This window comes from Pomacea canaliculata, linkage group LG12, assembly GCF_003073045.1.
Source record: "Pomacea canaliculata isolate SZHN2017 linkage group LG12, ASM307304v1, whole genome shotgun sequence".
NCBI lineage: Eukaryota > Metazoa > Mollusca > Gastropoda > Architaenioglossa > Ampullariidae > Pomacea > Pomacea canaliculata.
This window is the reverse complement of record NC_037601.1, coordinates 1,332,903-1,360,191: the sequence shown is the minus strand read 5'-3', so window position 1 is coordinate 1,360,191 and position 27,289 is coordinate 1,332,903. Positions and strand designations below refer to the sequence as shown.

General features: G+C 44.2%; 2 protein-coding genes across 4 annotated transcripts; one reads left to right on the top strand and one right to left on the bottom strand.

The window, feature by feature from the left end:
- Positions 1-148: 148 nt before the first annotated feature.
- Positions 149-17,142, top strand: LOC112577146 (TBC1 domain family member 31-like). The gene is made up of 23 exons (XM_025260120.1): positions 149-590; positions 1,133-1,288; positions 1,441-1,556; positions 1,948-2,126; positions 2,820-2,968; positions 3,503-3,662; positions 3,957-4,157; positions 4,639-4,785; positions 4,995-5,092; positions 5,668-5,814; positions 6,581-6,714; positions 8,234-8,367; positions 9,648-9,827; positions 10,160-10,339; positions 10,874-10,926; positions 11,421-11,573; positions 11,924-12,059; positions 12,642-12,734; positions 13,062-13,319; positions 14,446-14,523; positions 14,645-14,792; positions 16,116-16,196; positions 16,546-17,142. Exons 1-23 carry the CDS (start codon positions 511-513, stop codon positions 16,683-16,685), a joined length of 3,201 nt encoding a protein of 1,066 aa, XP_025115905.1. The 5' UTR covers positions 149-510; the 3' UTR covers positions 16,686-17,142.
- Positions 16,938-26,377, bottom strand: LOC112577147 (arylacetamide deacetylase-like). 3 transcript variants are annotated; one of them, XM_025260122.1, is made up of 7 exons: positions 26,273-26,377; positions 22,899-23,052; positions 21,172-21,297; positions 20,384-20,510; positions 18,974-19,037; positions 18,482-18,671; positions 16,938-18,206 (listed from the first exon to the last, which is right to left on the bottom strand). In XM_025260122.1, the coding sequence occupies exons 1-7, from the start codon at positions 26,275-26,277 to the stop codon at positions 17,616-17,618; spliced, it is 1,257 nt and encodes a 418-aa protein (XP_025115907.1). In that variant the 5' UTR covers positions 26,278-26,377; the 3' UTR covers positions 16,938-17,615. The 3 variants fall into 3 exon arrangements, with proteins under 3 accessions (XP_025115907.1, XP_025115909.1, XP_025115908.1); XM_025260124.1 differs by lacking the exon at positions 26,273-26,377 and adding an exon at positions 26,171-26,241; XM_025260123.1 differs by lacking the exon at positions 26,273-26,377 and adding an exon at positions 25,973-26,229.
- Between the last annotated feature and the right edge of the window lie 912 nt (positions 26,378-27,289).

Genomic DNA, 27,289 nt, shown 5'->3' with positions numbered 1-27,289 from the left:
ATCACAGTGAGAAATTTAGAACATTATTATTATTATTATTATAAAGTAAAGTTATCACATTCACAAAACCTCTTAAACTTAACTTTTGTCTTGTAATAAATAATAGTTCGTTGTGAGACCTTTACTTCGTTTCCTATAATTGTTGTTTCGGCCTTTTAAAGCAATCCATAAACAAGACGCGCTAACATGTTTGAAACATGTTGAGACTCAGGTTGGCAACCTGCATGCTACTAAAGTCTTTCAACCATGGTTCTCTTTTTCTTTTAGTCACGTTTGCTGCTTCAAAAAGTGTTATTTTATTGTTAAGCGTTTTCCTATTTTAGGTTTAAATAACTTAGTAGTTGACTGCTTCAACGAGAGCGAAACTGCGTAAGATTTCGACAGATGATCAAGGACTACAGCGTAGCACACGCAGATAAGAGTCGACGTCAACGATGGAGTTGAAGAACACGTAATCATTTGTTTTGTGGATACATTGATATTAGGCTACATTTCTGCGGCATTTAGACCATGATGAACATACTAGATTTGTGTAAGCAGTCCAGGGGGAAGATATGGCACAGGAAGCCTACTCCTTCAAGTGATGATGGGTAAGGCTTTGTTTCAGTTTTAATATACATTGTATTTTAGCAGCTTTAACATCAGCATAATGGTGTGTATGGCACACTATCAACACACACACACACACACACACACACACACACAGAGTCCATTCCATAAACATATGAAAGAAAGTCTGTTAAAAAGGTTTTATAAAGGCTCAAAAGTTCTCGTTTTTGGAATGTCTGAGTAACTTCAGATGATAGTAACTTTAAATGAGTGTTGGCAATCATTCCGTTAATATTATTAAAAAAAAATGCAAGTGAACATTTTATTTTATGTCATGTCTTATGTCTCCTTGGAAAGAAAAAAGTTGTATTAGTCATCTTACTGGATAAACTATTAAAAAGCAGTTCATGTGCTGATTGCAGGTACCAATTATTTTATGCTTTGCCAGTCAAATAATGTAGAGAGAGGCAAACGTTTTTTGCTTTTTCCATTTAAATAAAAGTTTATTGTAGACTTACATCTTGTTAAAAAAGGATTAATGTGCTATTCTGCTAGGACAGCTAATGTTTACCAAATGTTTCAGGTTAATGGTGACCGTCACACACAGTGTTCCTAGTTCGTCGGGAAGCAATGGACGAAATGTTCGATTTTTGCATGCAGCATTCAACAAGTCAGGTGATGGCTTCATTGCAAGTGACCACCATGGAAATATCTTCTTGTTTGACCTTTGCAAGAATAGGTGAGTAATTAATCTCTGACCCAAACACCTAACTGTCTAATGCTTGATTTGTGTCAGCTGTTACTCTTATGTTTGCTACCTCAGTATCCTTTGAATGTTTGTTGTAGGCTTGTAATTGTTGTATCATTCTATTTTTCTTTGTCCCTTGCAAGATTTGTGCTGATACAGAAGACTGGCCATCCTTGCACTGCCCTTGCCTTCAGCCTTCACAGACCTTCTGAATTCCTGGTTGCCTTGTCAGATTACTCTCTCAAATGTTTTGATGCTGGTAATTTTTACCATGACATAGATCTTTTGTGTTTATTGTGTGCACATGTGTGTGTGTGTGCATGTGTATGACAGCATGCATTTGAGCATGTCATGTGTGGACTGGCATATATACTCTAAATAAAGTAGGATCAGATGGTTGTTATTTGTTTGTATGTTTGTCTGTCATTCTGATTCAGATCTAGTGCAGATTCACGCCATTTGTCTTATCTTCACCAGATTTGGCAGAAGCATTCCTTAGCTTGGGGTTAAGAACATAAACATAACTAAGAAAAGTCTGACTTTATATTCAGATCTGATGTTTGGCATGACACAGTAACATCTGTTCAGTAACACAATGATCAGTGAAATGTTTGGATCCATGGTATTGCTATTTATATTATTGTGTGCAGACACCAGGGAAATGATTGCTTGGATGAAAGGCCATGAATCTGCCATACACAGCATTTCCCTTCATGCTTCTGGTCGATATGCATTAACCACATCGGTAGATACCGCCCACTTGTGGGATATGGATACTTTCCAGCGGAAACGCAAGCTTAACAACAAAGAGGATGTTGGACTGTTGCAGGTAAATATTAAGCAGTTTATTAATTTCTGTTGTGTGATAGGTCCTTCTGCACATCCTTTTTTCCATAGAGTAGGGGAAAAAAGTAGATTTCAGAATTCTTAGTCATAAAGTATTTATTTTCTTGCAGGAAATTTCCATTAATGGGTTCAGCTTAACAGGTTTTTCAATGCCTTTGGGACTGAGATTAAAAAATTGCTGAGGAAGAATTTTAAAAAGTTATAAAATATTTTCTCATGCAAATCAACTACTCCAGAAATGTATAAGTGCTTTCTAATATAAAAATTTAAAATATTGTTTACTATTTTGTTACCATTTTCTGTTTTAGTGATGCAAATATGTAAAAAAAAATCTTGATTTTGAAAGGGAAAAGTTTGGTCAAATCATATAACAAGACTTTAATAGGTCTTTGCTGTGTGAGTCAAGGAGAAACAGCATGTCTAAGCCTAAGGCCTAAATTTGGGGAGAGGATTTTATAAAAATTATCCTTAAATAGTCTGACAACATTTCCTATGCTTCAGAGGGGATGTATAGGAATAAGAACTCTGACAACAGAGTCTTCCCCTTAACAGGTGATTTCAAACAGTGTAACTGATCTAGATTTTGACTTTGAGCTTGTTACTTGCCTATTTTTACATTTTACAAGTCTTACTTGATTAATGGTGGGTACCCTCTAATATTTTTTTTAAAAACTAGGTGTTTTTTCTACCCATGAGCAATCTGATAATGACGTGCTTCCGTGATGACTCCATCTTTGCTTGGGAATGTGAGACGCTGACCTGCAAATACCAGTTGCCAGTTCCCTCAGGGAGTAGTCCGCAGTACCGAAGCTTTGCTGCAACAAGGTGGGGGTAGTATGTTACCCATGACTGAGAAGCTGTCCATAAATCTGCAACTTAGCAGCATCTCCAGTGGACTGTTTGTTGTCTCGCTCTCAGTATGACCTTATGAGCTGACTACTTCACTCGTGACCTCATTGACTGACTACCCTGTGACATCAGCTGACTTATACGCTACTGTGTAACTTTATAAACTGATTGTACACTACTGTTTGACTTCATCAGCTGACTGTATACTATGTGACTTCATCTTGAATCATTTTAATTGTAAACATTTTGCTTGAAGACATTTTTAGTGAAAACGAATGATTCGTGTTCTTGGATGAGCAAATTGCAAGCGATTAAAGGGAATGTAAGGGCATTGTCCAAGTAGGAAAGATTTAAAACAAGCTTCAACAGGGCAGAAAAGTTTTATCCTCACCCTGTTAGATGATTGTTGAATGGGTTTAATTCTGATACATGCTGCAGCAGAGACCACCCATTATTAAATATATGTGTGGGTGTATGCACATGCATACATATAGGTGTGTGGCTTTTCAGGGATGGACGAATGCTTGCAGCAGGTGGGCGATCAAGATTTATCCACCTGTGGTCTCTTGACACACGTCGGCTGCTACGTGTTATTGAGATGCCCACCAAAGTCACCGCAGTGAAGCAGCTAGAGTTCCTTCCTGACAGTTTCCAGGATGGTTTTGACCAGGTCTTAAATTTCTTTATCGGTCTTGTTCATATTATGTTAGTATATATATATATGTAATCTTTTGTAATCTGAATTTTCAGGTTATCGCATTACAAAAATACAATGTTGATATTAAAAATCAATTTTCACAAGGTCTATAGGGCAAAGAAAATAGCATTTTCCAACTTTGGAAATCAGTGGAATGGTTCCCTGAATACATTTTCCTCCTTAAGTCATGTTCCTAGTTGGGTTGCATCATTCTCATAATTTTTGTCAGATTATTTCAGAAATTTATATGTATTTGGTGATTTCCAGATTCTTGGAGTTCTCTCACAGGATGGAATCATGCGCTTTATCAATATTGACAGTTGTCGTCTGCTGTTTGATGTGGGCACCATAGACTGTCGCCTCAACAATGTAGCTGTCAGTCCTAATGGCCGATATCTTGTGGGAGTGATGGATGATGGGAATCTGCATATCTTGAGCCTGCAAGCTTTGTGGGCAGACATCAACAAGGTAGACTTTATCATCACAGTTATATGGATAGGCTTCAGATATATAATTGGCTCTGTCATATAGTTTGCAAAACTGTCAACACCAGTAATAGAAGTATTTTTCCATTTTAGTTACCTTGTAATAATATAGTATTGGTACATAGCCTAAACTCTTTACTCTGTATTTAGTATTTCCATTGTGGTCCTTACAGTACCTTGTAATGACATAGTATCAGTACATAGCAAAACCTGAACTCCTTACTCTGTACTGAGCATGTTTTCTTAATTACCTTAAGGTCCTTATCATTGTCACAACACATTCTAAGCTTCATGCAGACATGTGACAACATTTTGAGAAGCCTAAACATACTTTTTATGGCAGCAGTAATGTAGTTATAAAACTATATATATATATGTGTGTAGATGTTTAAACTGTTCTGCTAGAAAAATGGGAAAATCCCCGAGGAAGCAGCTTATGGAGTTTTTTGTTTTCATGAGTTCAGCCTCCAGCTCCTCTGGTAAAAGTTGTACGGAGCAACAAGATGTCTGACACGATGTCCACTGACAGTACAGTGAGAAGTGTAGGTGAGGCGACAGCAGATGACTCCAACAAGCTGGAGACCAAGCCACTTCACAGTCAAAGCACAGAGGTAAGTGGATCATTGTGGACTGAGTTTGTAGGCTGTGTGGTGTTTGTCAAACAATGTCTGTGCTCACGGGTTTCTTGGTGTGTCAGTGTGCCTCAATGTGGCTGTACCTTTTTGTTGCACCAGGTCAGAGATGGCAAATAAATGGTCAGACCTGACCCTGCTTGTGTGTGCGTGTGTGCATGCATGTGTGTGCGGCCAAATGTGTTTAGATGGGGACATACAAAAAGGCTGGAGGGGTGTGCAGCCTTAACACAGACAAACTGCTGGCTATCCTGAAGGGGTATGGGGAGTATCCATCCAAATACAGGTAAGGCTTTCATCCATTCTTTAACTACCTTCCTGTAAAAACCATCCTGATGGTTTCTATTGCTGTGAAGCAGATGTTCAAGTTAAATATTGTGTACCTTGTTACTAGAAAAACATAGTGAGCTGCTATGTTTAAGTTTTTGCATGGAATGTCTTTTAGCTTGTTAATTTTTGGCAAAGTCATTATGACAGCTATTTATTAAAAGTATGATAGGGAGTTTGTGCTGTGTATTAACTTCTTTCTGTTTCAAATGATGGAGCATAAAATGCACGATGTGTCAGATGACACTTGAGTGTACTATCATATAATACTGCAATATCAGGAGAAAAAGGAGCATTACAACTCATCTTGGAAGTATATTTTTTTAACCTTGCCATCCATCATTGTCTAGCTTTATTTAACAAGTGAGGTCCATGAAAAACCTCGGTTCATTTAAGTCATATGAAATGGTGCTTAACATTGAGTTTGGGTCTTTCTTTCAGTAACCCTTTCCCTGTCCAGCGTTGTATGATGCTGTTTAAGACACTGTCTTCATGTAGCTTTGAGTTCTAGTTTCACCAATATTCCTTTGACAGGATGTTTATCTGGCGCAAGCTTCTGTGCTTGCCAGAGAACCATGCAGCATATGGAGCATTGGTTGACAAAGGAGTGCACCCTGCTTACAGCAACCTGCACAAGGCATACCCTATCAAGAGCAGCAAACTTCTCCGCATCCTCCAGAGGTTATTTTTCTGATTGTTGAGAAATTTTGGAGAACAACTGCAAACTTATTTTGAAAGTTGTAGTGAGGAGCTACTCGGGAGATTTTTTCTCTCTAATACAGTAAAACCTTCCTATTAAGATTCATTAAAATCCACCAAAATCAGGTCATAACTGAATGGGGTTATAGTAAGGAGATCAACCAGTCTGCTTTAATTTCAGGAACCATGACTTCAAACACTAATTTAAGTTTATTGATTTAAGTGTTGAAATAAAAGCCATACCATTATGTTTTTCTTTGATTTTTCTTGATCATGCTTATTCTGCCATTATCACGCTTCACTGAAGATTTAATTTTTAAATTTCTGTAATAAATGTAATTTCTTTTTTTAACCCGTGACTTCTGCAATAAAGTTGTAATAAAGCACAAGGTGTCAGTTGTAAGTCAGGTTGAGGAGTTAGTTGTAATAGAGATGACATTTATATAGCAAAATGCATCCATGAACATTTTTTGGATTGTAACTAAGAATTGGGGAGGGGAGTCTAATAGGGAACATCTTAATAAAGAGGTTTTACTGTAGTAATAATAATGATGATGATGTTGATAAAGTCTTGTTGGAAAACTCGTTTATCTGTTTGTGGTGCTCAATGATTTGTGTTTAAAAATTGTTTTCTCCCCTCGCATGTGTACACATTGACAGATGTTCTCATTCACATCTTTGAGAAAGGTAATACTTAGGATCTTTGTCCTCAGACCTGGCAGTAACTAACAGCAGCATCTTATTTCAGAATTTTGTCGGCGCTGGCTCACTGGGCACCTATTTTTGGAGAGACGCAGTTCCTGCCCTCACTGGCATTTCCGTTCGTCAAGCTCTTTCAGAACAACCACCTGGTGTGTTTTGAGATGGTAGCTACTATCTTAGGTAGGAATCTTCACAGACACATGCCTGCAATAACATGGATGCAAACAGTTGCATGAACATTCATGAGTACAGTTGCATGAAGGTTTATTTTTGTTGTGGACAGTTACTGAATAGTTGTTTGAATAGTTGTTTGAACAGTTAAGGAGTGTAAACATTTGCATGCACAATTGTGTAAGCAGTTCCATGTATGACAATGTAACTTGTAGGATGGATGGAATACATTCTTTGCTGTCTCATTATTCAGAAAAAATTTACATGGATTTATCACTGTGAAATGTGGACACTGAGAACTAATGTCATGTAACATCTGTAATGTATGTCTGTGCTGTGTTTCAATTTCTTTGCTGACACCTGTCCTGATTATTTCTCTGAACTGCTCTTCCCTTACATACTTACATCCCTTACATCCCTCATTTGATGATGGTCTCCTTACTCTTCCTGTCACCACAACAACAACATATAGCCACAGGATGTTTAGTTATTGTGCAGTGAAACAATGGAACTCTCTCCCTTTCCATACCCGCCACCTACCGCACTATTGAATCCTTTAAACATGCACTGAAAGCACACCTCTTCCGTAAATATTTCTCCTAACAATCTTTCCCATAATGCTGGTCCTTTTTCACGTCCTTCCTTTTTGCAATATCATGTTACTCTCAGCTCTTCTTCTTGGTTTTTGGCTTCCTTTGTGTTTTCTGTATTTGATTTTATTCTTCGTTTAGTACGGTTGTTTATTCTTTTATAGTTCATACGTTATTTGTTTGTTGTCCTGTCCCTCGTATACTGTCTGTGTTTTGTTCTTGTTTTTGTTATTGGTTCCTCTTTGTGTTTTCTTTGTTTGATTTTATTCTTCATTTAGAACGGTTGTTGATTCTTTTATAGTTCGTATGTTATTTGTTTTCGTGTCCCTCGTATGCTGTCCATGTTTCGATTTTTGTTCTTAATCGCTAAGAGCATGCTCCTTAGGAGTGTGAGTATACGCTTTACAAATTTTGCATTTTATTATTATATACTATACTTGCTGTGTCAGTCTTGAGCACAGTGTGCAGACCTTTACACTGCTGACCTGTTATATTTATAGCTTGCTAACTTTGCTTTGCAAGTGATGTCAGTGTACCACCTTGTCATGTGTGTACAATATTAATGTGTTATCTTGTAATTGGTTTGTTGATGTTATTGTATCACCATGTAGCATGGGTACTGATGTTAGATGTTAGTGTCATTAATGTGTGTAGTGATATTAGTGTCACCTTGTGTGCTGATGTTAGTGTGTCACCTAGTCTTCCCTATGACTGGTACAAAAGAAAAACCAAAGATGGAAGGCAATTATAGGATGATCTGGCATCACCGTATCATGTGTAGTAATGTAAGGTGTTGGTCTGTCATCAATGTGTGTATTGATATTAGTGTCACCTTGCAGTGTGTACTGATGTTAGTGTCTTAGCCTGTGATTGTTTACTGACCAAGCTGTCCAGATAGAAGAACAAAACAAAAGCATCAGCTTTCTGTATATTTCCAGTGAACTGGTGTCAGCACTGGTTTGAGTACTTCCCCAACCCTCCGATTAATCTGCTGGCGATGGTGGAGAATATTCTGGCGTACCATGATCGCCATCTGCTGCAGCATTTTGTCACCTACAGTGTCACTGCACAAGTATGAAATCTTCACCACTATCAGAATTACTGAGACTTAAGGTGCAGCTACACTGTAAAGTTGAGAGTCGTGAGAGTACCAGTTTTTACTACAATATTAAATCATCAACTCGTTATGTTAGGATTTTGTGCTGAACTGCCAAGTGTAAGTATTTTTTTTAGTTGGGACTATGCACGTTTGAGTAAACTATAATGTCAGACTGGAAATGTCCCTTCTAATTTAAATAACTACAATAGAAATAAAGTCACTACTAAAGGGTTCTCTTGTTTTCTTGTAACAAAGCAAATGTTTTTTAACTCAGGAGTTGCTTCTTACACCACTGTTATGAAAGTCCGCTAGAGAGCTGAGATCATAAGGCAGTACTATGAAGGATATTCATTTTGTTTCCATTTTTATAGGTAAACCAAAGAATGTAACTGCACCTAGGGCTTAAGGAATCATTTTTCTGCAGCTACCTTTCTTGGTATTGTTTAGCCAGTTGTTTTCTGGCAATAATTTAGAATGTTCTAGACCTAGTCACTTTAGAAGATGATGTCAGACATCAGAGGTTTCATGTCAGTCATCAGTCCAAAAAGCCTTTAAACTTTATTTGAGTGTTTAGATTCCTTATGTATTTTTTGACATTAAAAAACGAGATTTGTGGCGATAGGACCCAGTTTGGTGTGGTAGCCTACTTCATGATAACCATTTTTTAAAATTCCATTTGCCTACCTTCCTGTGACAAAAAAACAAGCTTGAATCAAATTCACTGAAAACAATTTCAGTTCTACTAATATTGATCTATATGTAGAAAAACAAAATTTATAGCTGTACCTTACATAGGTTTTTTTTACAAATTTTTGAAAACGATAAAAATGTGTATGTTCAGAAAAGCCTGTGCTTAAAGGTGTGACTCTGGTGAGCTGAACGAAAACTAGTAAATAGATTTTAAAGTTTAGCAACAATCTATGTCAAACCTGATCAGAAGGCATGCATTAAAATAATTCTTCTCTCAAAAGCTCATAAAGAAAAACAATAAACACCTAGCTGACAAATAGGAGTGTCGATATTTCTAAAAATGTTAAGATGAGCCACAGGTCTGATTCACCGGTGTGAAAAATTTAGAAGATATATTTTGTATCAATGTGATTGAGTAAACTTTTTTCCTTTCATTTACAAACAGCACATTTCTTGCACTGATTTTTGTACGAGAAAAGGCAAGAACATAATAAAGATATTTCTACTTCTACCGAGATATTCTGTTAAAAATAAGAGAAACATGATTAATTCCAATTCTTTAGGTATATGCTTGGCCTCTGCTGGAGACAGTCTTCTCAGAGGTACTCACACGAGAAGAATGGCTTGTGCTTTGGGATAATATTGTCAGCAACCCCCCAGCCTTCCTCATCATGTTGACGGCAGCTTATTCCATCTGTGCTCGTGGACCACTTATGCAGTGTACAGAGCTGGATGATTTTCACGTCAGTTTCTCAGATCTTCTTGAATGTCAGTCTCAGTGTAGAACTTGCATGATGTGTAAGAGTTCTTAATAATATAAGTTTTTACTTTAGTTCTACCTACCGCTATGAGCATTGTGCCTCATATGTCTCAAGAGAGATGCTTAATGCCTCACATACTACAATTGTAAGTTTTGATTGTTATGGTTTCTTAATTTTCATGCAATAAATACATTTTTGACAACACACTACAACATATTTTTGACAGTCTATGGTTAGCGTAATGCATTTTTGATTTGGATGCATTTTTTTGATGCAATAAATTGTTGTTGCCTTTTTGTTGAATTCGCCAACAGTACTTCTTCCATCATCGCAATGCTGTGGATGTGAAAATGGTGGTGAAAGAAGCATACCGTCTGATGGAGGCTACTCCCCGTGATCTTCACCCTGTGACCAAACTTGAGCCATTCACACCCCTTACACATGGCCAGTACCCAATTTTCAATAAGTACCCAAAGTTCATCGTTGATTATCAGGTAACTGTTAAAGCAGATAAAGTGTTTTGTTAATGTGTTCTAGAACTTTTGACATATACAGGATGGGGAAGAAATTGATTTCAGAAATGATACTAATGTTTTTGTTGATATGAGTTAAAAGTATTGGTCTCTCAAGTAAACAGCAGGTCTGATAATGTTATATATTTCAGCCACATGATCAATGCACTGAGCTTTATTTTTGTGTAATGATACCTACATATGCTGAAGATGAATAGTAAACCTGTGTTGGACAGGACTTTTTCATGACAGTGATGACAGTCTGACTTGACACAGAACACCTGTAATTGACAGACAGCCTGTTGACAGACAGCCTTGAACTGACTTGACAGACAGCCTGTAATTTGAACTGACTTGACAGACAGCCTGTAATTGGAACTGACTTGACAGACAGCCTGTCTTGACAGACAAAGTGGAACTGACTTGACAGACAGCCTGTAGTTGGAACTGACTTGACAGACAGCCTGTACTTTGAACTGATGAATGTAACAGAGAGCCTGTAATTTGTGATCTAAGATCCAGGAGAGAGAGAGGATTCGTCAAGAAGAAATGGAATACTTGAGGAAAAAGTGTGTACAAGATACTTATCTATATTTCTTTGTTGTTTTATTATTCTGTGAAATGTGGCACTGGCCATAAACTAGTTAAAAAGTTATAGACTTAAATGATCTAAAATAGATATATCTAAAGATAACTGCTCCTGTTTTTTTGCTCTCTTGCTAATCAGTTTTTTCCCTAGAAGTTAATTTCTTTATTGGAACATATAATTTCTCTATGTAAAAATTTCCGTAAATATAATGCAGTATTGTATCATAACATACATTGGACCATTTTATTGATTGTATGCTGCAGTTCCACCACCATGCGGCACCGTATCTGATGTGCCTTTTGTTATACAGAATGCCATTTGACAGTTTGCGTAGACAATTGTCATGATGCTCTGGTGCCAGCACTATATTGTACCTTATATGGAGTGCCTGTTGTTCAGTAAAATGCTATTTTATTTATTGTTTCACCAATTGTCACTTTTGTGATAACAAATGCCATTTTATTGATTGTGTAGACAGCTGTCACTTGATGCGCAGCGCATGACCCTTCGTCGCCAGCAGGAGGAAGAGCAGTGGTATCAGCAGCAGGCCCTACTGTTGGAGGCTGAAGAAAAGCGGCGGCAAATGATCCTTCAGGAGGAGCAGAAACTGGCTGATCAGCGCCAGCGGTGTGTAGCAAAGTATTTTTCTTACCTTCATTGATATGTGACCAGTGATGGTGGCAGTGACAGTGACTGAGTCAACAAGCCTGCTCCCTTTCTTTCTTTTGCTTGAAAGCCAACTAATGACCATGACTGTTGTGTCTGACAATTCTTCTCCTACTGCTCCTACTCCTACCGATAATGTGTAGCAAAGTGGGCCACCAACATCCGTATGCAGGTTTTGGTCATGTACATATTTTAGATATGTGTAGGAGCGCTACCAACATTTGTATGCAGGTTTTGGTGATGTACAGATTTTAGATATGTGTAGGAAAGAGCGCTGCCAGCATTTGTATGCAGGTTTTGGCCATGTGCAGGTTACTGGCCATGCACAGAGAAGTCAAGCTGAAGGAACTGCAGCTGCTGGATGCGGCGCGTAGGAAGTTCCTTCACTTCCAGAAACAGCAGCGAGCAGCAGAGCTTCGGCGCCTGGATGACGAGCTCCAGAGAAAGGTCAGACATTCTGAATCAAACATTTGCATATTGTAAACACAATGGTGAAACATTCACAGTGTTTTGTACAAAACTAAAATTGTTGACTTGCTGAAAACGCAAGATCTCGTCTTGATAACAGTCGTCCTGTCAAGCCCTTGTGTTCATGCAACTATAGGTATACATCACAGTGGGTTTAACAAGGTTCTCCACAATGTGTTGGTTAAATTTGTTCCACAAAAATGTACGCAGACTGGTGATAGCAAGAAAGGACTCTCAGTTGGGTTGCTCACTTCCTGACTGACAGCTAAAGCTGTTCACTTGGTCTTAGTCATTCATGGTTTGTGAACTTGGCCAGTGTCTTAGTCATCCATAGTTTATTGGAGAACTTGGGCAGTGTCTTAGTAGTTTATTAGTGGCTGATTTTTAAAATAGTTATATTCCACTTGGGTTAGGGTTAGGGTTAGGGTTACACGTGGGTCATTACTCTGATAAAACTAAACCTAGAAGATCTTAATTCTCTGTTTCAATGTGGTAAGAATGCAGTCTTACAAGGCTGAGAGAATTTCAGTGAGTCGCATTTTTACAATCTTTTCTCTGAAGGCACTACTGCGAGACCAGGAAACTCAAAATGCCATTGAAGAAGCTGAGATCCGGAATCTTGAACTGCAGCTCCAGAAAAAAATGTTTGAACAGGTACACACATCTTCAGGGTTAGTCTAACGTAGTTACCATATTCCTCACCTGCCATCATACATGTGAAAAAAACAAACTATTGTTAAAAAAATAACCTCTAGAGTCTAGAACTCTAGATGGTTGCACTGAAAAGAACTATCTGTAACTTTTACTGTATATTCAGTACATTGTGAGCAGTTAACCTGCGTCCCTTGAGGGAGGTATAGCGTTGCATTAAAAGTATATATATTTCATCTTCTTTATGCAGAATGAAGGGTTTGTTCTTGTACGAGTAAAAAAACTCATCTGTACATGCATAAGCTGTTTGAAGGGTTACTGTGGTTGTAGGAGCTGCAGCGAGAGTTTGCCATATCTTCGGTTGGACTTCGTACAGAGGAAGAAATGGAACGCAAGCAGGAAGAACTGGAGCAACGTATCCAGCGGCGCCTGCAGGAAGCTGAGCGAGAGCGCGAGTTGGAAGTTCGCAAGATGATGCAGCAGGGTCTGGCTGAGGCCACGCAGCGCCAAGTGGACATGATGGCAGGACAAGAGATGGAGCACAGATTTCGAATGGATCAACTTCAGAGGGAGGCCCGCCAGGTGCAGGTGAATGAATAGACAGGCTACGTACAGTATTTAGGCAGGAGGGAAGGGTGGAGTGTGGCTGTAGAGGTGACTGAGTGCTTGAGTATATGTGTGCAAGGAAGAAGAGAGTTGTGTGTGAACACAGTTCAGCGGATCATTTTTTGTTTTGCCTTTGTGCTGTAATACAATCTGATCACATGACAACACTTCTCTACAAGCTGCAATGGTCGCCTTTTTTTCTCCACATTGACTAAGAGGTGGTCACACTGCTGTCATTGTCTCCATCACCTTGTCTCGTGAACTGCTAGTGTTAACCCATCATCAGGCCCAGCCAGTTTCCCTCGTCTGCTCAAGCCAGGGGCCATATATCAGGCCAGATAAATTTTGCTACTGCATCTTTTTTTCCTCCAGTCTCGCTGTCTGGAATGCTTTGCCGCCATCACTTTGCCCAATAACTATCTCTGATGTTTTAACTCTGGCTTAACGAACCACCTTTCGTGGGAATAATTCCAGCAGCTGGTGGTTTTCTCCACCTTCCTTCCTCTCTTTGTGTCCATGTATGCATGTGTTCGTATGTTTGTGGCGATGAACATTGTGTGTGTGTGATGTCAAGCCAGCTGATTATTTGAAAGCATGTTGAGCTTGCTGTCAGCAGAAAATGGGCTATAGAGGTACCACGACCCAGCACAGACAGAACTACCGACCAGCAGACTTAGCTGATAGCACCATCACTAGTCCCCTTTGGCAGTCCACTAGGTGCAGGACATTAATATCTTGTTACAGGATGCCGCACTACATTGTATCACACTACAGAGTGTGGGGTCAGACCATTGTTGCATAGCGTATTTTACTGCAGCGCCTTTTGTAAAAGATATCTGGTCACAGCATACTATCATGATCTAGATGATTACACCAGGGTTTTGAAAGCCTGGAAGTCATGTGTGTGTTTTATATATGTAGTGAGTTTTGATTTGTTACTGTTGGCCTTTTTGCAAGTTTGTCAGCCCTAAGATTGCAGCCTTTTCTTCTGACCACAGTGGCACTGTAGTAAGTAATAGTAAATAGCCTGGGTGACACATGGCAGTGTTGAATTATTGATCATAAAATAAATGCTGGAAAACCACTTGTTGTCTTTGCATGTTTACAGCTAGCCAGGCGGAACACCGAGAACCGTGCTCTGGAGCAGGAGGTCCACAGCCTGATGAAGAAGTGCCAGGGACAGAAGGTTAGTCCTCTCTTCCCACCCTCCAACCACCGAGTTTTTCCCTTGTTTTTTCCCCAAACTGAAATGCTTGTGGTGTTCACTTTGTGCTCATGTATAGTGCTTCTGATGTTTCTTTTTTCAGGAGCATCAGACTCAGGTGGGTATGGAGAACCTGGACAAAGAGAGAGCAAGCCGAGGAGTGGATACAGCACGCCGGCTAGCCACCATGGAGTCTGAGCTGCTAGATGGTCGCAGCCACACAATGGGCTTGACGTCAAAAGTGTTAGAAGGTTGGTTAGCCAGCATACATCACCCCACTACATGTAGGGTAGTCACTTCAATATGTGAATCTGTCGTACATGCTCACCTCACTATCACAGCTGCTGTCCTAAGGACCGATTTAAGATGCATTTTTCTGATCCGTAGCACAAGGCTTCAGGTAGCCATTCGGTAAAAAAATGTGCAAATGTCAGGGCCAAGTCAGGAGAGCAGGGTATCGAATATCTGATAAACTGTGCTGTTGTGCTTTTTGTGCATCACAGCTAAATATCTTTCCCTCAAGAATAATAACCGCCAACAGTTGGTGCAACTTACCTTGTAGTGGTGTGGTGGCTTGCGGGCCTTGTTGATCCACAAAGCTATGTCGGCGGGGGCTAGCCTTGTGCTCCTGGCAGGTCTAACCAGGTCTATCGGGAGAGGCCAGACTAAAATGTTGCACCCTGGCCCTCCAGGTTGGGAGGGGGGAGTTGCTTTGGGCTAACAACCCACTCATATATATATAAAAAAAAGCTGTTACAGAAACTGCAACAGTACCACAACAAGATTCCTTCCTCTCTTGAAGAGCTTATGACGCGTTCTGGTGAAAGCCTCGGGTTATGCGAAACCAGATGGAAAGAAGACCGAAGTTTGAGAATCAACAACAAGTAGGAACTCCCAATCCAGCTTTAAGGAGAGAACATCCTGGAAAGAGGCCGCTTCACATATCTGGGGAGCATTATCAACAAGGATGGTGGAGCAGATGATGACATCAAAAGCAGCATCAACAAAGCCAGGCATGCTTTCAACAGCCTACACCCCATCTGGAACTTCCGAGCATTATACTTCAGCATCTTCAACACCAATGTGAAGGCAGTCCTACTGTATGGTTCTGACACCGGAGAGTGACAAACACCATCAACAACAAGCTCCAGAACACCATATTCTGGAATAAGATGGCTGAAAGACAGCAGCCTGTGGAAAAGAACAACCAGAATGCCACTAGTCAAGACATGGTTGGGTGGATAGGCATTGACACCATGGCCAGACACTTGACTGGAACACTCAGGGGAAGAGGAGAGTTGGAAAAGAACAGTAGAGAGCGAGGCAAAGGACGTCAGAACCACCTGGGCCAACTGCCCAAAACCGGGTCCGCTCTCGAGGTGTTGTTGCGGCCCTATGCTTCTCAAGACAAGGACTAAACTAACGAAACAAGAATGATAAAGTATTCGTGTAATCTGTTAATCTTTATTGTCCAAAATGTCCATGTGTGTTTGCAAAGTAATTTTGTTAGAATGTTTCTATCATTGAATTTATGGCTTGAATCCTGGTTCTTGGTGTTTGTTTTTAAATTCCAGGTCAAAGAAAAAGCTCCTCCAAAACTCTGGCGGACACGTCGGAAGCAGATGTTGATCCAGCAGCTGATCAGTCATCGAGAGGTGAGAGGTCACCTTCTTGTTCCACACTGAGGGCATTGACCAAAAGAGGAACGTTGCCTCAATAATCTCACTTCCATGATGATAAATCAGTTGTTTCATGACTGAATAATATTACAGCTGATGTGTTCAGTTATGTTTCATGTTATCTTTATCACATTTTTCAAGTTTCCCAATTTTTGTATGCATTGATGTTCTGTTTGCAGTGTCACTGGAAATTAATTCTTTTTAAGTTTAATTACTGTCTTTAAAAGTCCACAGAACTAAAACCATTTTGCATGTAAACTGCACAGTTATCCTGTAAGGTTTATGGCCATTTTTTCTAATTTGATATTTTTTAAAAACCTTTCAGTTAAATTTGATCGAGATCGCCAAGTGTTGGACACTCAGGAGATGGAGTTGCTGAAGGAAGTGAGGCGTCTTCGTCAGAAACTAGCCACAGACAACCGCAGCAAGCGACCGCCCCCTGTATCAGCAGCAGGGGATTGCTAGGAGCAAGACTTGTGAACAGGGTGGAGACAGCAAGTTGTCAGAGATGATTATTGTGTGCATAGCCAGTCATCAAATCATTGTGCGCCCCACAAAGTAGGTTTAAAGTAGCAAGTAGTTGGAACATTCAGGGTCTAAGAATATGGAACCAGAGTCACACGGCCCTAGTGAAGTTATTTTTGTCTCCTGCACAGAATGGAATGCAAGGCCTGTCATACTTGGACCTTGTGCACAAACTATGAAACACTAGCTGGGTTCCTAGTGTAAGGCTGCCAGCCAAACTATATTTTACAAATACACATGGTTGAGCCGACTGCTTCATGTTGTGCATCCTGCTGATGACTAATGTGTTGTCACCAGGCATCGTAGTCGGCATGACCTATGTAGGTAGTGCAAAGAAATTATGATCTGCCTTCTGTACGTTAGCATATAATATTTTACAAATAAAATGGAAATATTTTCTGAAATGTTTGTTGTGCAAGAATATGCCATCCAATATCCTCCTTATTTAAAAAAAAGGTCTAGTTGTCTGTTTTTAAGATCAGTTTTCTGCTCGTTAGCTTTTGCTTCCACTTGTCTTTGTTCCCACTTCTCAGTAATTTACTAGTGACTTCAGTTTCTTGCTGCACCAACAGTGGTGTTTTGAAGTCGACCTCATGATTCTTCAGTGGCAGCGCGTGCACACACACACGCACACAGATTTATGTTACTAGCTGATGCTGATGATGTGTACGTTGATGTTAACTGAGCATCTTGTGAGGTCAAACGTTTAAACAGCAGCGTCCAGACCTGCTGATGTTGCTTTCCTGGTCAAGTTCAAACAGTATCTGGACTTCACAGGCTACAAAAGCTCCACCTAGTTCTTGGATCACTCACCAGAACTAGTCGGGGACCGAGTGCCAGACGGTGAGCATAGAGAGGTGTGTGTGTGTGTCAGTAAATGCCGAAGACATTGACGTTGATGAAGTCGACGAGGTCCTCCATAGCCTGCAGGCTGTCTCTAAATGTCAGCCACCCGCCGCCAGCGAACAGGAAGAAGCCGTGGAAAGCGTTGGGATAGTGCTTGAGCTTGACCTTCACCTTGCTTTGGTGCAGGCGGTGTGCGTACATAACCGCCTCGTCTCTTAAAACGTCATACTGCGACACAATGACGTAAGCATTGGCCGCACCGCTAACGTCACTGGCGAGCATGGGGCAGAACCTGGGATCGGCGACCTTGACACCAATCTGCGCGGCGACCTCGGGGTCGGGGTCGCCCAGGGCGGCGGTGTGTCTGCGGGTGAGATTGAGGTAGCCGGGCAGGTGAAGTCGGCTGTCGACGTGGGGCTCGAGCTGCTGGCCTTGCTGACGTGGCACGTGCTGATTGGCCAGCAGCGCCGGCAGGTAGAGGGCAGGCAGGCCGGCGTAGCGCAGCCAGTTGGTGGCTTCCTTCTCCGGGGAGGTAATCCCTGGCAACAGCTTGGCGTTGTCTTGGTACGAGGGCGTGGCCAGGTTCAGAGCCTGCAGAGCCGGGTTGATGAGGATCTGACACAAACACACAGGAACACTCACAAAAATATGAATGTGTTTTGTTTAGCCTGGTGTAACGTCACTACCTGCATGTTCAGCCTGGTGTAACGTCACTACCTGCATGTTCAACCTGTTGTAACGTCACTACCTGTATGTTGTAACGTAACTACCCGCTTGTTCAGCCTGGTGTAACGTCACTACAGTCTACCATCATGTTTAGCTTGTGGTCGTCACCATGCTAACCTCGTTGTGACGTGATTCCGGCACAGTAAAACTTGAGACATGGTTACCTGCATGCTGAGCTTGTCCCTGAGGGCCAGGGCCACAGCAGCCGCGAGGTTGCCTCCCGCTCCGTCACCTGCCACCATGATGGCGTCCTGCCGCACGCCAAGCTGCAGCGCATGCTTCACCACGTAGCGCGTGACGGCCAGGCAGTCCTCGTACGCCGCCGGAAACACGTGATGTGGCGCCTTCCGGTATCTGTAGGGGCAGACGAGGATACTCGGGATACTCAGGGTGTCCAGTGCTTACAACCGACACACGCAAGAAGCTACTGGCGGCAGTGCGGCACGTCACCCTGTCATCACGTGTTGACCACGTGCTAAACATCTACCATTCTGCGTGCCAGTCACGACTGTCATCAGTAGAATCTACAGAACTAGTTTTTGAGTATAGCAAGAAGAGTAGAAAACAGTCCTACAGAAAGTAGTTCTACATCCACACATGGAGGAACATGGAGGAGGAGAAACATGTCCGACAGTCCAAGGGACATAACATCTTACTCCACAGCGATGACCTTGCAGCGCGTGGTGTTGGCCAGGTGCTTGAGCGGTCCATCGTACACACCTGCAAGCAGATAATGTTGACGTCACGGGGGTCAATAAAACAGCACGTGGGTGACGTCACGGGCCAGAGCGTGCGGTGTTTGCACGTCCTTGTAGGAGACTGCCCCACCCCACCTTCCCCACAAGAGCAGGTGACTGAGGTTTGTCTTATCTCTGGCTGCTGCATCCCCTGGTGACAGTCGCTATGTGTGTGTTACTATGGTCACCGACAGGCCGGCGTTAAAGGAGAACCTAAGTGTAACGGTGGCTGTAAGTGATCAATGCTCACGTGCTCCATCTCTCTCGCTCATGTCGGGCGTCAAACAGCTGCGCCGCCAGTTCTCCGAGGCCGCCATGTTGTTCGCTCTTTCGCGAAGGAAAACAACAAACCCTGATTGATGACGTAGGCGGCGTCTTGGGACAGCAAAGATAACTCTGTCGAGCAAGTCTCCACTTCGCACTGCTCTACCTCGTCTTCGGGTTGAAAGTCAGTCAGTCAGTCCCTTGACCGCCCCTGTGGTTGGGGGGATGACATGGGTAGACACAGCAGCCGACAGGCCGCCATCTTGTCTACTGTGGGCGACAGTCAGCAGGTCTGTACACGACGACCTGTCCAGCTGGCGTCCTTGACGAGGGCGACTCCCAAGGACCGGAAGCTGCTGACCTCTGGGAGCTGTAGCCGTTGCTGTACAGACGCCGAGCTTTGCCGTCACCAGTGATGCCGGTCATAGCTCCATCCTGATCCACGATGCTCGCCTCTCCACGACGACTGCACTGGGTGGTTGGGATGACGTCACCCAACAAAGCATGGCGGCCTCCATGAAGGCAGAGGGCTGTTGTACACGCGATTGTAGTTGACTCCTCCAAACACAACTCGCCTCTTCCTTTAACATCGGCCTCCTTCTCTCAACGTGCATCGTCTTCGTGCCAGCAGCAGTTGGCACTGTGTGTGTGTGTGTGTGTGAGTGTGTGTGTGTGTGTGTGTGGTGGGGGTGGCTGTGTACGTGCGTGCGTGTCTAGGTAAGCGAGATAAAAGAGAGACTGAGAAAGGTGTGTGGGTGGAGAGAGAAAGGGGAGGTCACTGGCTGTCCTGACGTCACGAGGGGATGGCAGCCTGAGGAAGGAAACGTTTGTGGTGCCAGCTGCTTTCTACGACAGCTGCTTTATTTTTAGCTGAGGTGTACCACGTGTTCACACATTAAAACTGAAGAAAACAATATTTGGCCGCGGACAACCAGGTAAATACAAAGTACGCACAATCGGAAGGTATATAACAAAAAAAAGATACAAGCATGCAAGTCCACCCATCCACACCGTGAGGTCGGGTACTTGCCTACAGACATCCACACCGTGAGGTCGGGTACTTGCCTACAGACATCCAAGTCCATCCTCCTCCGTGGAAGTAGACGATGGTGGGCTGGGTGTGGGTGGCGGATGGGGCCCTGTGAGGTGTGTAGACGCTGACGGGAACCCCACTGTACACGTCCTGGCTCACCTGCACGTCACAGTAATCACACGTCACGCTAGACGGCACGTCACAAACGTCACCTCCAGCAACGCGTCACAAACCGGGTACCGCTACTCGCGTCGCGTCACTTTAGCCTGCACGTGACTGTCATCGCGAACCACGCGACCCTGCTCGCCTCGATCGTGTGACGTCCTCATCAACGATGATCTAGAGGACAAAGAGAGATGACAGCCGACGACCGAGCGTCAGCTGCGTGTGCCGTGACGTCAGAGCACGAACGTTGCGTGTGAGCGATGACGCGAGTATGTGTAGGTGAGTGTGACTGACGTCAGCTGTGACCATCAGTGGCAGGTGCACAGCCTTCCATCCATCCTCCTCCAGATGGTCAAGGCCAACCTGTCGCCAAGGACACAGCGAGTGATCACCGTTGTCCTGGTTGCCGTAGCAACGCCACAGGATACATCAGTCGCACCTACGTGTACAGCCGCACAGACAACCGGCGTCTTGACAAGTCTGGGGTGGTGGCTACTGGACATCACGCACTCTGTAAATGTTTACAGTCGATGGCTACTGTACACCACGCAGTCCTTGTTGCACAACAAAGATGAGAGGAGAAAATAAAAAGCAGAGAGAGAGAGACGGTGGGTAAACAGAGGAGAAATTGTTTGAGTAAAAGGTTTTGACTTACAGTCAAGGTCACCGGCTCAGGTCGCTGCCATGGCAAGGGGTTAAAGGTCAGCGAAAAGACCGTGTTGATGAAGAACTTGAGGTTGTCGTGGGCGGGGTTGAAGCCAAGATGCTGGATGATGGAGCTCTGTGGACACGAGAGGAAATCACTTTATCAAAGGTCTCGTGTTCAAAGCTCGCTACAAATAAAGTTTCACAAGCCGGAGGCTCTTCCTCAGCATCTCTGCCGCTAATGGCCGGCGCCAGATCTTGTGGCCGCCCTCTGACATTAGTGACACACGAGCAGGAGACAGGAGTGGCTGGTGATGATGAGGATGATGACTGCTGATGATGGGAGTATCGCTGTAACTATAGTGGTAGTCATGTAGTCACAATGGTGGTGTGAGTAATATAGTCACAATGGTAGTGTAAGTACTGTCATGATAGTGGTAGTCATGTAAACATAATGGTGGAGTGAGTATTTTGTGTCGATGAAGCTCAGAATCCAAAGCTCGTTGAACAAAAACAAAGAAACGTTGACGAGACAGAATTAACACACACACACAGCACACACCACACACCACACCGATAAACACCAGCAAGGGGCGCTAATCCAACAGTTGCTGACAAAAGGGAAGACAACTTCACGGCCTCACAACACAGAAAGTACAGCTGCCGAGAATTGTATGAAGTCGGGGAGACATTATGGATCTCTTTTACTGGAGAGCAACTGAGGGAAGTCACACCAAGCTACAGTTAATATTATTGTGACAGGAAGACACGGAGACCACGTGGTTAGATGGAGAGGAGGAAGTGGAGAGTGATGTCCCTTGGTCTGACTGGCGGGGAGCAGCTGTCCGTCGCTTTGTGTCTGTTGCTGTCAATCTGTGAAGTTTTGTGTGAATGTTGATGTGTGCATCTACATCACAGTTTTATCTACTCCGGGATTTAACTGTGTGTCTGTCCTCACCATTGTTTGTCCTGCCACGTCAGCGCCATCTTGTCATGACTGACATGCTACGTGTGCATGACAGTGCCAACACCAGACGAGTCCTTGTCTACAGCTGCTGCAGGAAGCTGTGATGGCGAGTAGCTACAGCGAGCTGTGCACAGCACACATAGGTGATGGACTAACACTGTGACGTCTAACACTAACACTGGGCTAACACTGTGACGTCTAACACTAACACTGGGCTAACACTGTGACGTCTAACACTAGCACTGGACTAACACTGTGACGTCTAACACTAACACTGGACTAACACTGTGACGTCTAACACTAACACTGGGCTAACACTGTGACGTCTCGTGACTAGGTCGTGACCGTCAGTGTCATGCCGTTACAACAGCTGTCATCACGTGACCATACTGCTGTCTGCACAAGTGAAGCCTCGCCACCAGAGACTGGCAGTGGAGCTTCCATAAACAACATCGTACTAGCTCGCAACTACTTTATAAAAATCAGAACTGAGTTGATTTACCCAAGATTCCATGCCAGGGCTGCACACGTCACGTGAACTGATGGCGGCAGTGACGTGGACACGCAGTAAGCTGCTTGTGTTTGAGATCAGCCTTTATTATTATTGTCTTGTTGTTGTAAAGCACTTTGAGCCTGCCTTTGATGTTGGTGTGAGTTACTATATAGATCAACTTTATTATCATCATCATCATCATCATCATCATCATCATCATCATCATCATCATCATCATCATCATAACTACAGGGGGAGAGACAGTGACGTCACTTACAACAGCAAGAGCGATCCGTCCAGTCTCGTCCAGCCACCGGACTTTCTCGGGTTCTGGTAACCCCGGGGGTAGCGGCCGCTGCAGCACCAGGTGCACCCTGTACGCCAGCGCCACCAGCAGGACGCTCAACAGCAGCAGCAACAACACGCGCATACTGCACACCGACAAACAGCGATAACAACATCACCATCCTTACAACCACTGTCTGCTAAATAAAATACAACAATGAAATGTGTTCATAGAGAGAGAGAAAGGAGAGAGTTCACATAGACAGAGAAAGGAGAGACAGTGAGTGTGTTTGGAGGACTCGGTGCAGGAGAGAGGGAAAAAAGGAAGGAAGTGAAAAGTTGGCAGTGAACATGAAATAAACTAGATGCCCTCGCACCACAAACTCTCCGCTCTTCTTAGTAACCGCATGTTAGCCACAAGCCTGAATAGGAAACTCTCCTACGTAATCATCGATGGATGCAGGTGTGGACAGGTGATTACATGTGATTACAGGTGAAATGCTTTAAAGCGAGAGATTACGCGATAAATAAAACTTCCGCGTGAAGAAAGTGACTGGGGAGGGACTTCAACGTCGCCTCGTGACAAATATAGGCAAATCCATCCGCAGGATCGTGACAAACGTCAGCACAGCTACTTGTAGGATCTCGACAATCCTCGACAGCTGCGTGCAGGATCTCGACAATCCTCGACAGCTGTTTGTAAGATCGGGAAAACGTCATCACAGCTGCTTGTAGGATCGAGGTCATGGTCAGCTCAGACCCTTGACCAAAAAATATCCGAGATTTTCTTTGCGGGTATCTGAGCAGGCGTTGTGAAAAGGTCATGCTCGATGACCCCTGCAGATAACGTCCAATGAGAATGTCGTTTCGCTCGTCAGAGCAGATTGAACCCTGCATCAGGAAGCAGTCGACCTTGCAAATGATGGATGGTGACCTTGAGCACAGCCCCCTGTTTGACTTGTTCTCAGATTCTGACATTTTCTTAGGAAGCCGGCACTAGCCGACACCCGGGACTGCAGCTCTGTGGACGCCGACATTTTCAGATTGAGAGAGCAAGCAATGCAAACATGGCGGCTTGCAATGCCAGAAACGACGACAACTTTTTTCATTTTCTTAGAAACTGACTTTCACAGATGCGTTTGGCGGTCAGGTCAGTTTGGCCAGTGCAGCAGGTGTAGATGTCCAGCGCAGTCCCTAAAGAAGGCCATAGAGCAGGCTATAGGGCAGTCCATAGAGCAGGCTACAGGGCAGTCCATAGAGCAGGCTATAGGGCAGTCCATAGAGCAGGCTATAGGGCAGTCCATAGAGCAGGCTATAGGGCAGTCCATAGAGCAGGCTATAGGGCAGTCCAGAGAGCAGGCTATAGGGCAGTCCATAGAGCAGGCTATAGGGCAGTCCATAGAGCAGGCTATAGGGCAGTCCATAGAGCAGGCTATAGGGCAGTCCATAGAGCAGGCTATAGGGCAGTCCAGGCTATAGGGCAGTCCAGAGAGCCGGCCAGTTTGGACAAACGAGACAGAAGAGCGTTGAGCACCAAGGTAAGGTCACGTGACTGGCTGGCAGCCACAGGAACGTAACAAGCTACTGGATGCCGGTCATCACGTGCAGCTGTAGTCTCGCTAACGATGAACGATGAGACCACACCGGTCACATGACACATCATCAACTGGCCTTCCTAATGATTAATATGACAGTCAACGCCGGGGGTGGGGGCAGACAAATCACGTGACACGCATCATCAGCTTTGACCCACAGGCCAGACGCGTGTCACGTGAGCACAGGGCGCAGGGTGGGGAGCCTTGTAGACTGTCAGACTTTTATTTGTTAGACATGACAGCGAGTACTGACAGTCACGTGGGGTCAGTGGCTGTCACAACGCTCACACATGTGGAATATTGTCACAGACTGCAGACAGTCCTAATCGACATGTGACATCTTGTCACACACTGCACGTCACTAAACTACAGCCCGAGTCTTGTAGAGTCTGTAGAGAGGGAGACGGTGGCGACAGGTAGACGACGCGTGAGATCCTGCTACTACGTCACTCACTGCGTATTTATCGGACACATGTCACACTTAGCGGAGCGTGACACAGCGTGACATCACACCGACCAACATTGCAACTGACAGGCACTGCATGGCGGTGACGTCACGCACAGGCGATTCTTCCCATGCTGCACCCACTTCCTGCCTCTGTTGCATGCTGGGTAACTCGCGTGTCACTGTTGTGTGACGTGCAAAGTGTCACGGTTGCATGCTGGGTAACTCACGTTCACTATTGTATATAGGATACATCAAGTGTTGCTGTGACATGACGGGTAACGCAAGTGTCGCTGTTGTCTATCGGGTAACGCAAGTGTTGCTGTTGTCTATCGGGTAACTCAAGTGCTGCTGTTGCATGCCGGGTAACTACAGACGCTATTGTTGCACTCGGGTGGGCAGGGTGCTCACCCTGCACGCTGCCTGTAGAGGGCGCTAGGTAAGCACGTGCCTGTCCTCGTTATTGTCATCGATTTCTTCAGCCTCCGTCTTAGATGTTGTTGACACTCGCCACGCGATTGCACAGCAAATGCGCTTTTAGAGGAGAAAGAGTTTTACTCGTCCTCGACAAACCGAAACTCAACAGTCTTGAGTAAACACCGCGCGCAGCATTGTGGACAAACAAACACCACCCGCATCATTGTGGACAAACACAAACATCGCCAGCAGATAAGAGGAGAGGACAGGCTGATGACACGCCGAGGACGGCCGGTGTTAGTGCGGAAATCAAATGAAGTCTACTGTCGCGTGCGTCACGCTCGGTGCACGTGTGAAAGTGATGGACACGGGTATTATGACACGTGTCACTGACCTACATGCCGGGTGGACGGTTAAAGGACTACTGGGGTGGAGCTTAGTTCTACTGCAGCAAGAGACTAGGTACACAACACAAGCCATGTACATGTGTATATAGACTTATAGTAGTCGTGTACATGACGACAGCTGACCCTGTGAACCACGATCAGAGGGAGGAGCACTCCAGACAGCAGCAGTCACGTGGTATGTGAGAAATAAAAAAACTCTCACCTTTGAGGTCTCGAATTGAATGCTGCACCTGAGTGTCACCACCCGGACGTCATGAAGGTTACCATAGAGACCGAAGCTTCTGGCACAACGAGTGTGATGTCACTAACTGTGGCTGAGAGACTGTCCAGCCTTCTTGTGTGTCACGTGACCGCCACTAACGACTGACAGAAGTGCGGGTTATTTTCAGCCTTTTCTCACCTGCGCGCTCTACACGTGCGTCATACCGCACGTGACGTCACTCAACACCTGACGACGCACGAGAGCAGTGAACAGTGAACACACACACACACAGACGCTCACCTCATCAGGACCACGCAGTCGGACGGTGTGGCGGGGACAGGCTGCTGTGTGCACTGATCGCTCCTCTATCTCAACACCTGATGATATCGTCATGACCCCAGCAAGGGTCAATGTTCACAGGTCAAAGGCCACACTGAGCGGTATCTGCGTGTGTGGTTCTATTGTTTCTCAGCCTGGTTCGGTTTTAAGGACTGATAACAGGCACAAGCATCAGCTCCTTTGATAACTGCAGGGTTCAAATCTTGAGCCTAGGATCTTGAAAGATGGGGACAAGTGAAGAGACTAAAGTGAGAGAAGAACAAACACACAGACATCCTTCACTACAGCCAATAAACAGAAATAAACTGACAAGGGGTTAGGCTGCTCCGTTAGTCTGGTGGTGGGGATGGGGAGGTGAGAGGAACAGCCACCCGCTGCACCACCAGGCCATGTTCTCACAAAAAGTTGAATAGTATAGGCGATGAGGCCCTCCCCACCCCAGCCACCCGAAAACACACACCCTGAGTGAAAGTCAGCTCACACTGGGTTCACCAACACAGATACAGAGCAGCGAACACGCTTACTAACGCACTAAAACTATCCTGTGGATGCAGTGGTCACAACTGTCAGGAGGGGAAGGAAGAAGATGGCGGACTTAGATTTCGCTGACGTGTAAACAATTTATAATTTCCACCCGTATCTTAGTCCAACGTTCGTGTTGTTTGAGGTGACTGAGTGCATCGTGCGATCACAATGACAAATGTTACGTCACTGCTCGCCGCTCACCAACCCTCGGTGATACATGCTGGTCTAAATGACACCCCCCCTTCCAGTCTAACCCCTACCGGAAGTCAAGTCTCCCCATGGTCAGTGCGAATAGTCGGGTATCCCATGGACCTTACAGGACTTCAGGACTGAGAGTTACTGATCCTACTTGTCTCTAGTCAGCTGTCTTGTGAGGGCCGTGCCCATCTCCTCCTTGTTGCCTCCCCAGTGTGCAGCTGTCTCAGCGCCCTCACAGACATCACAGCGCCCTCA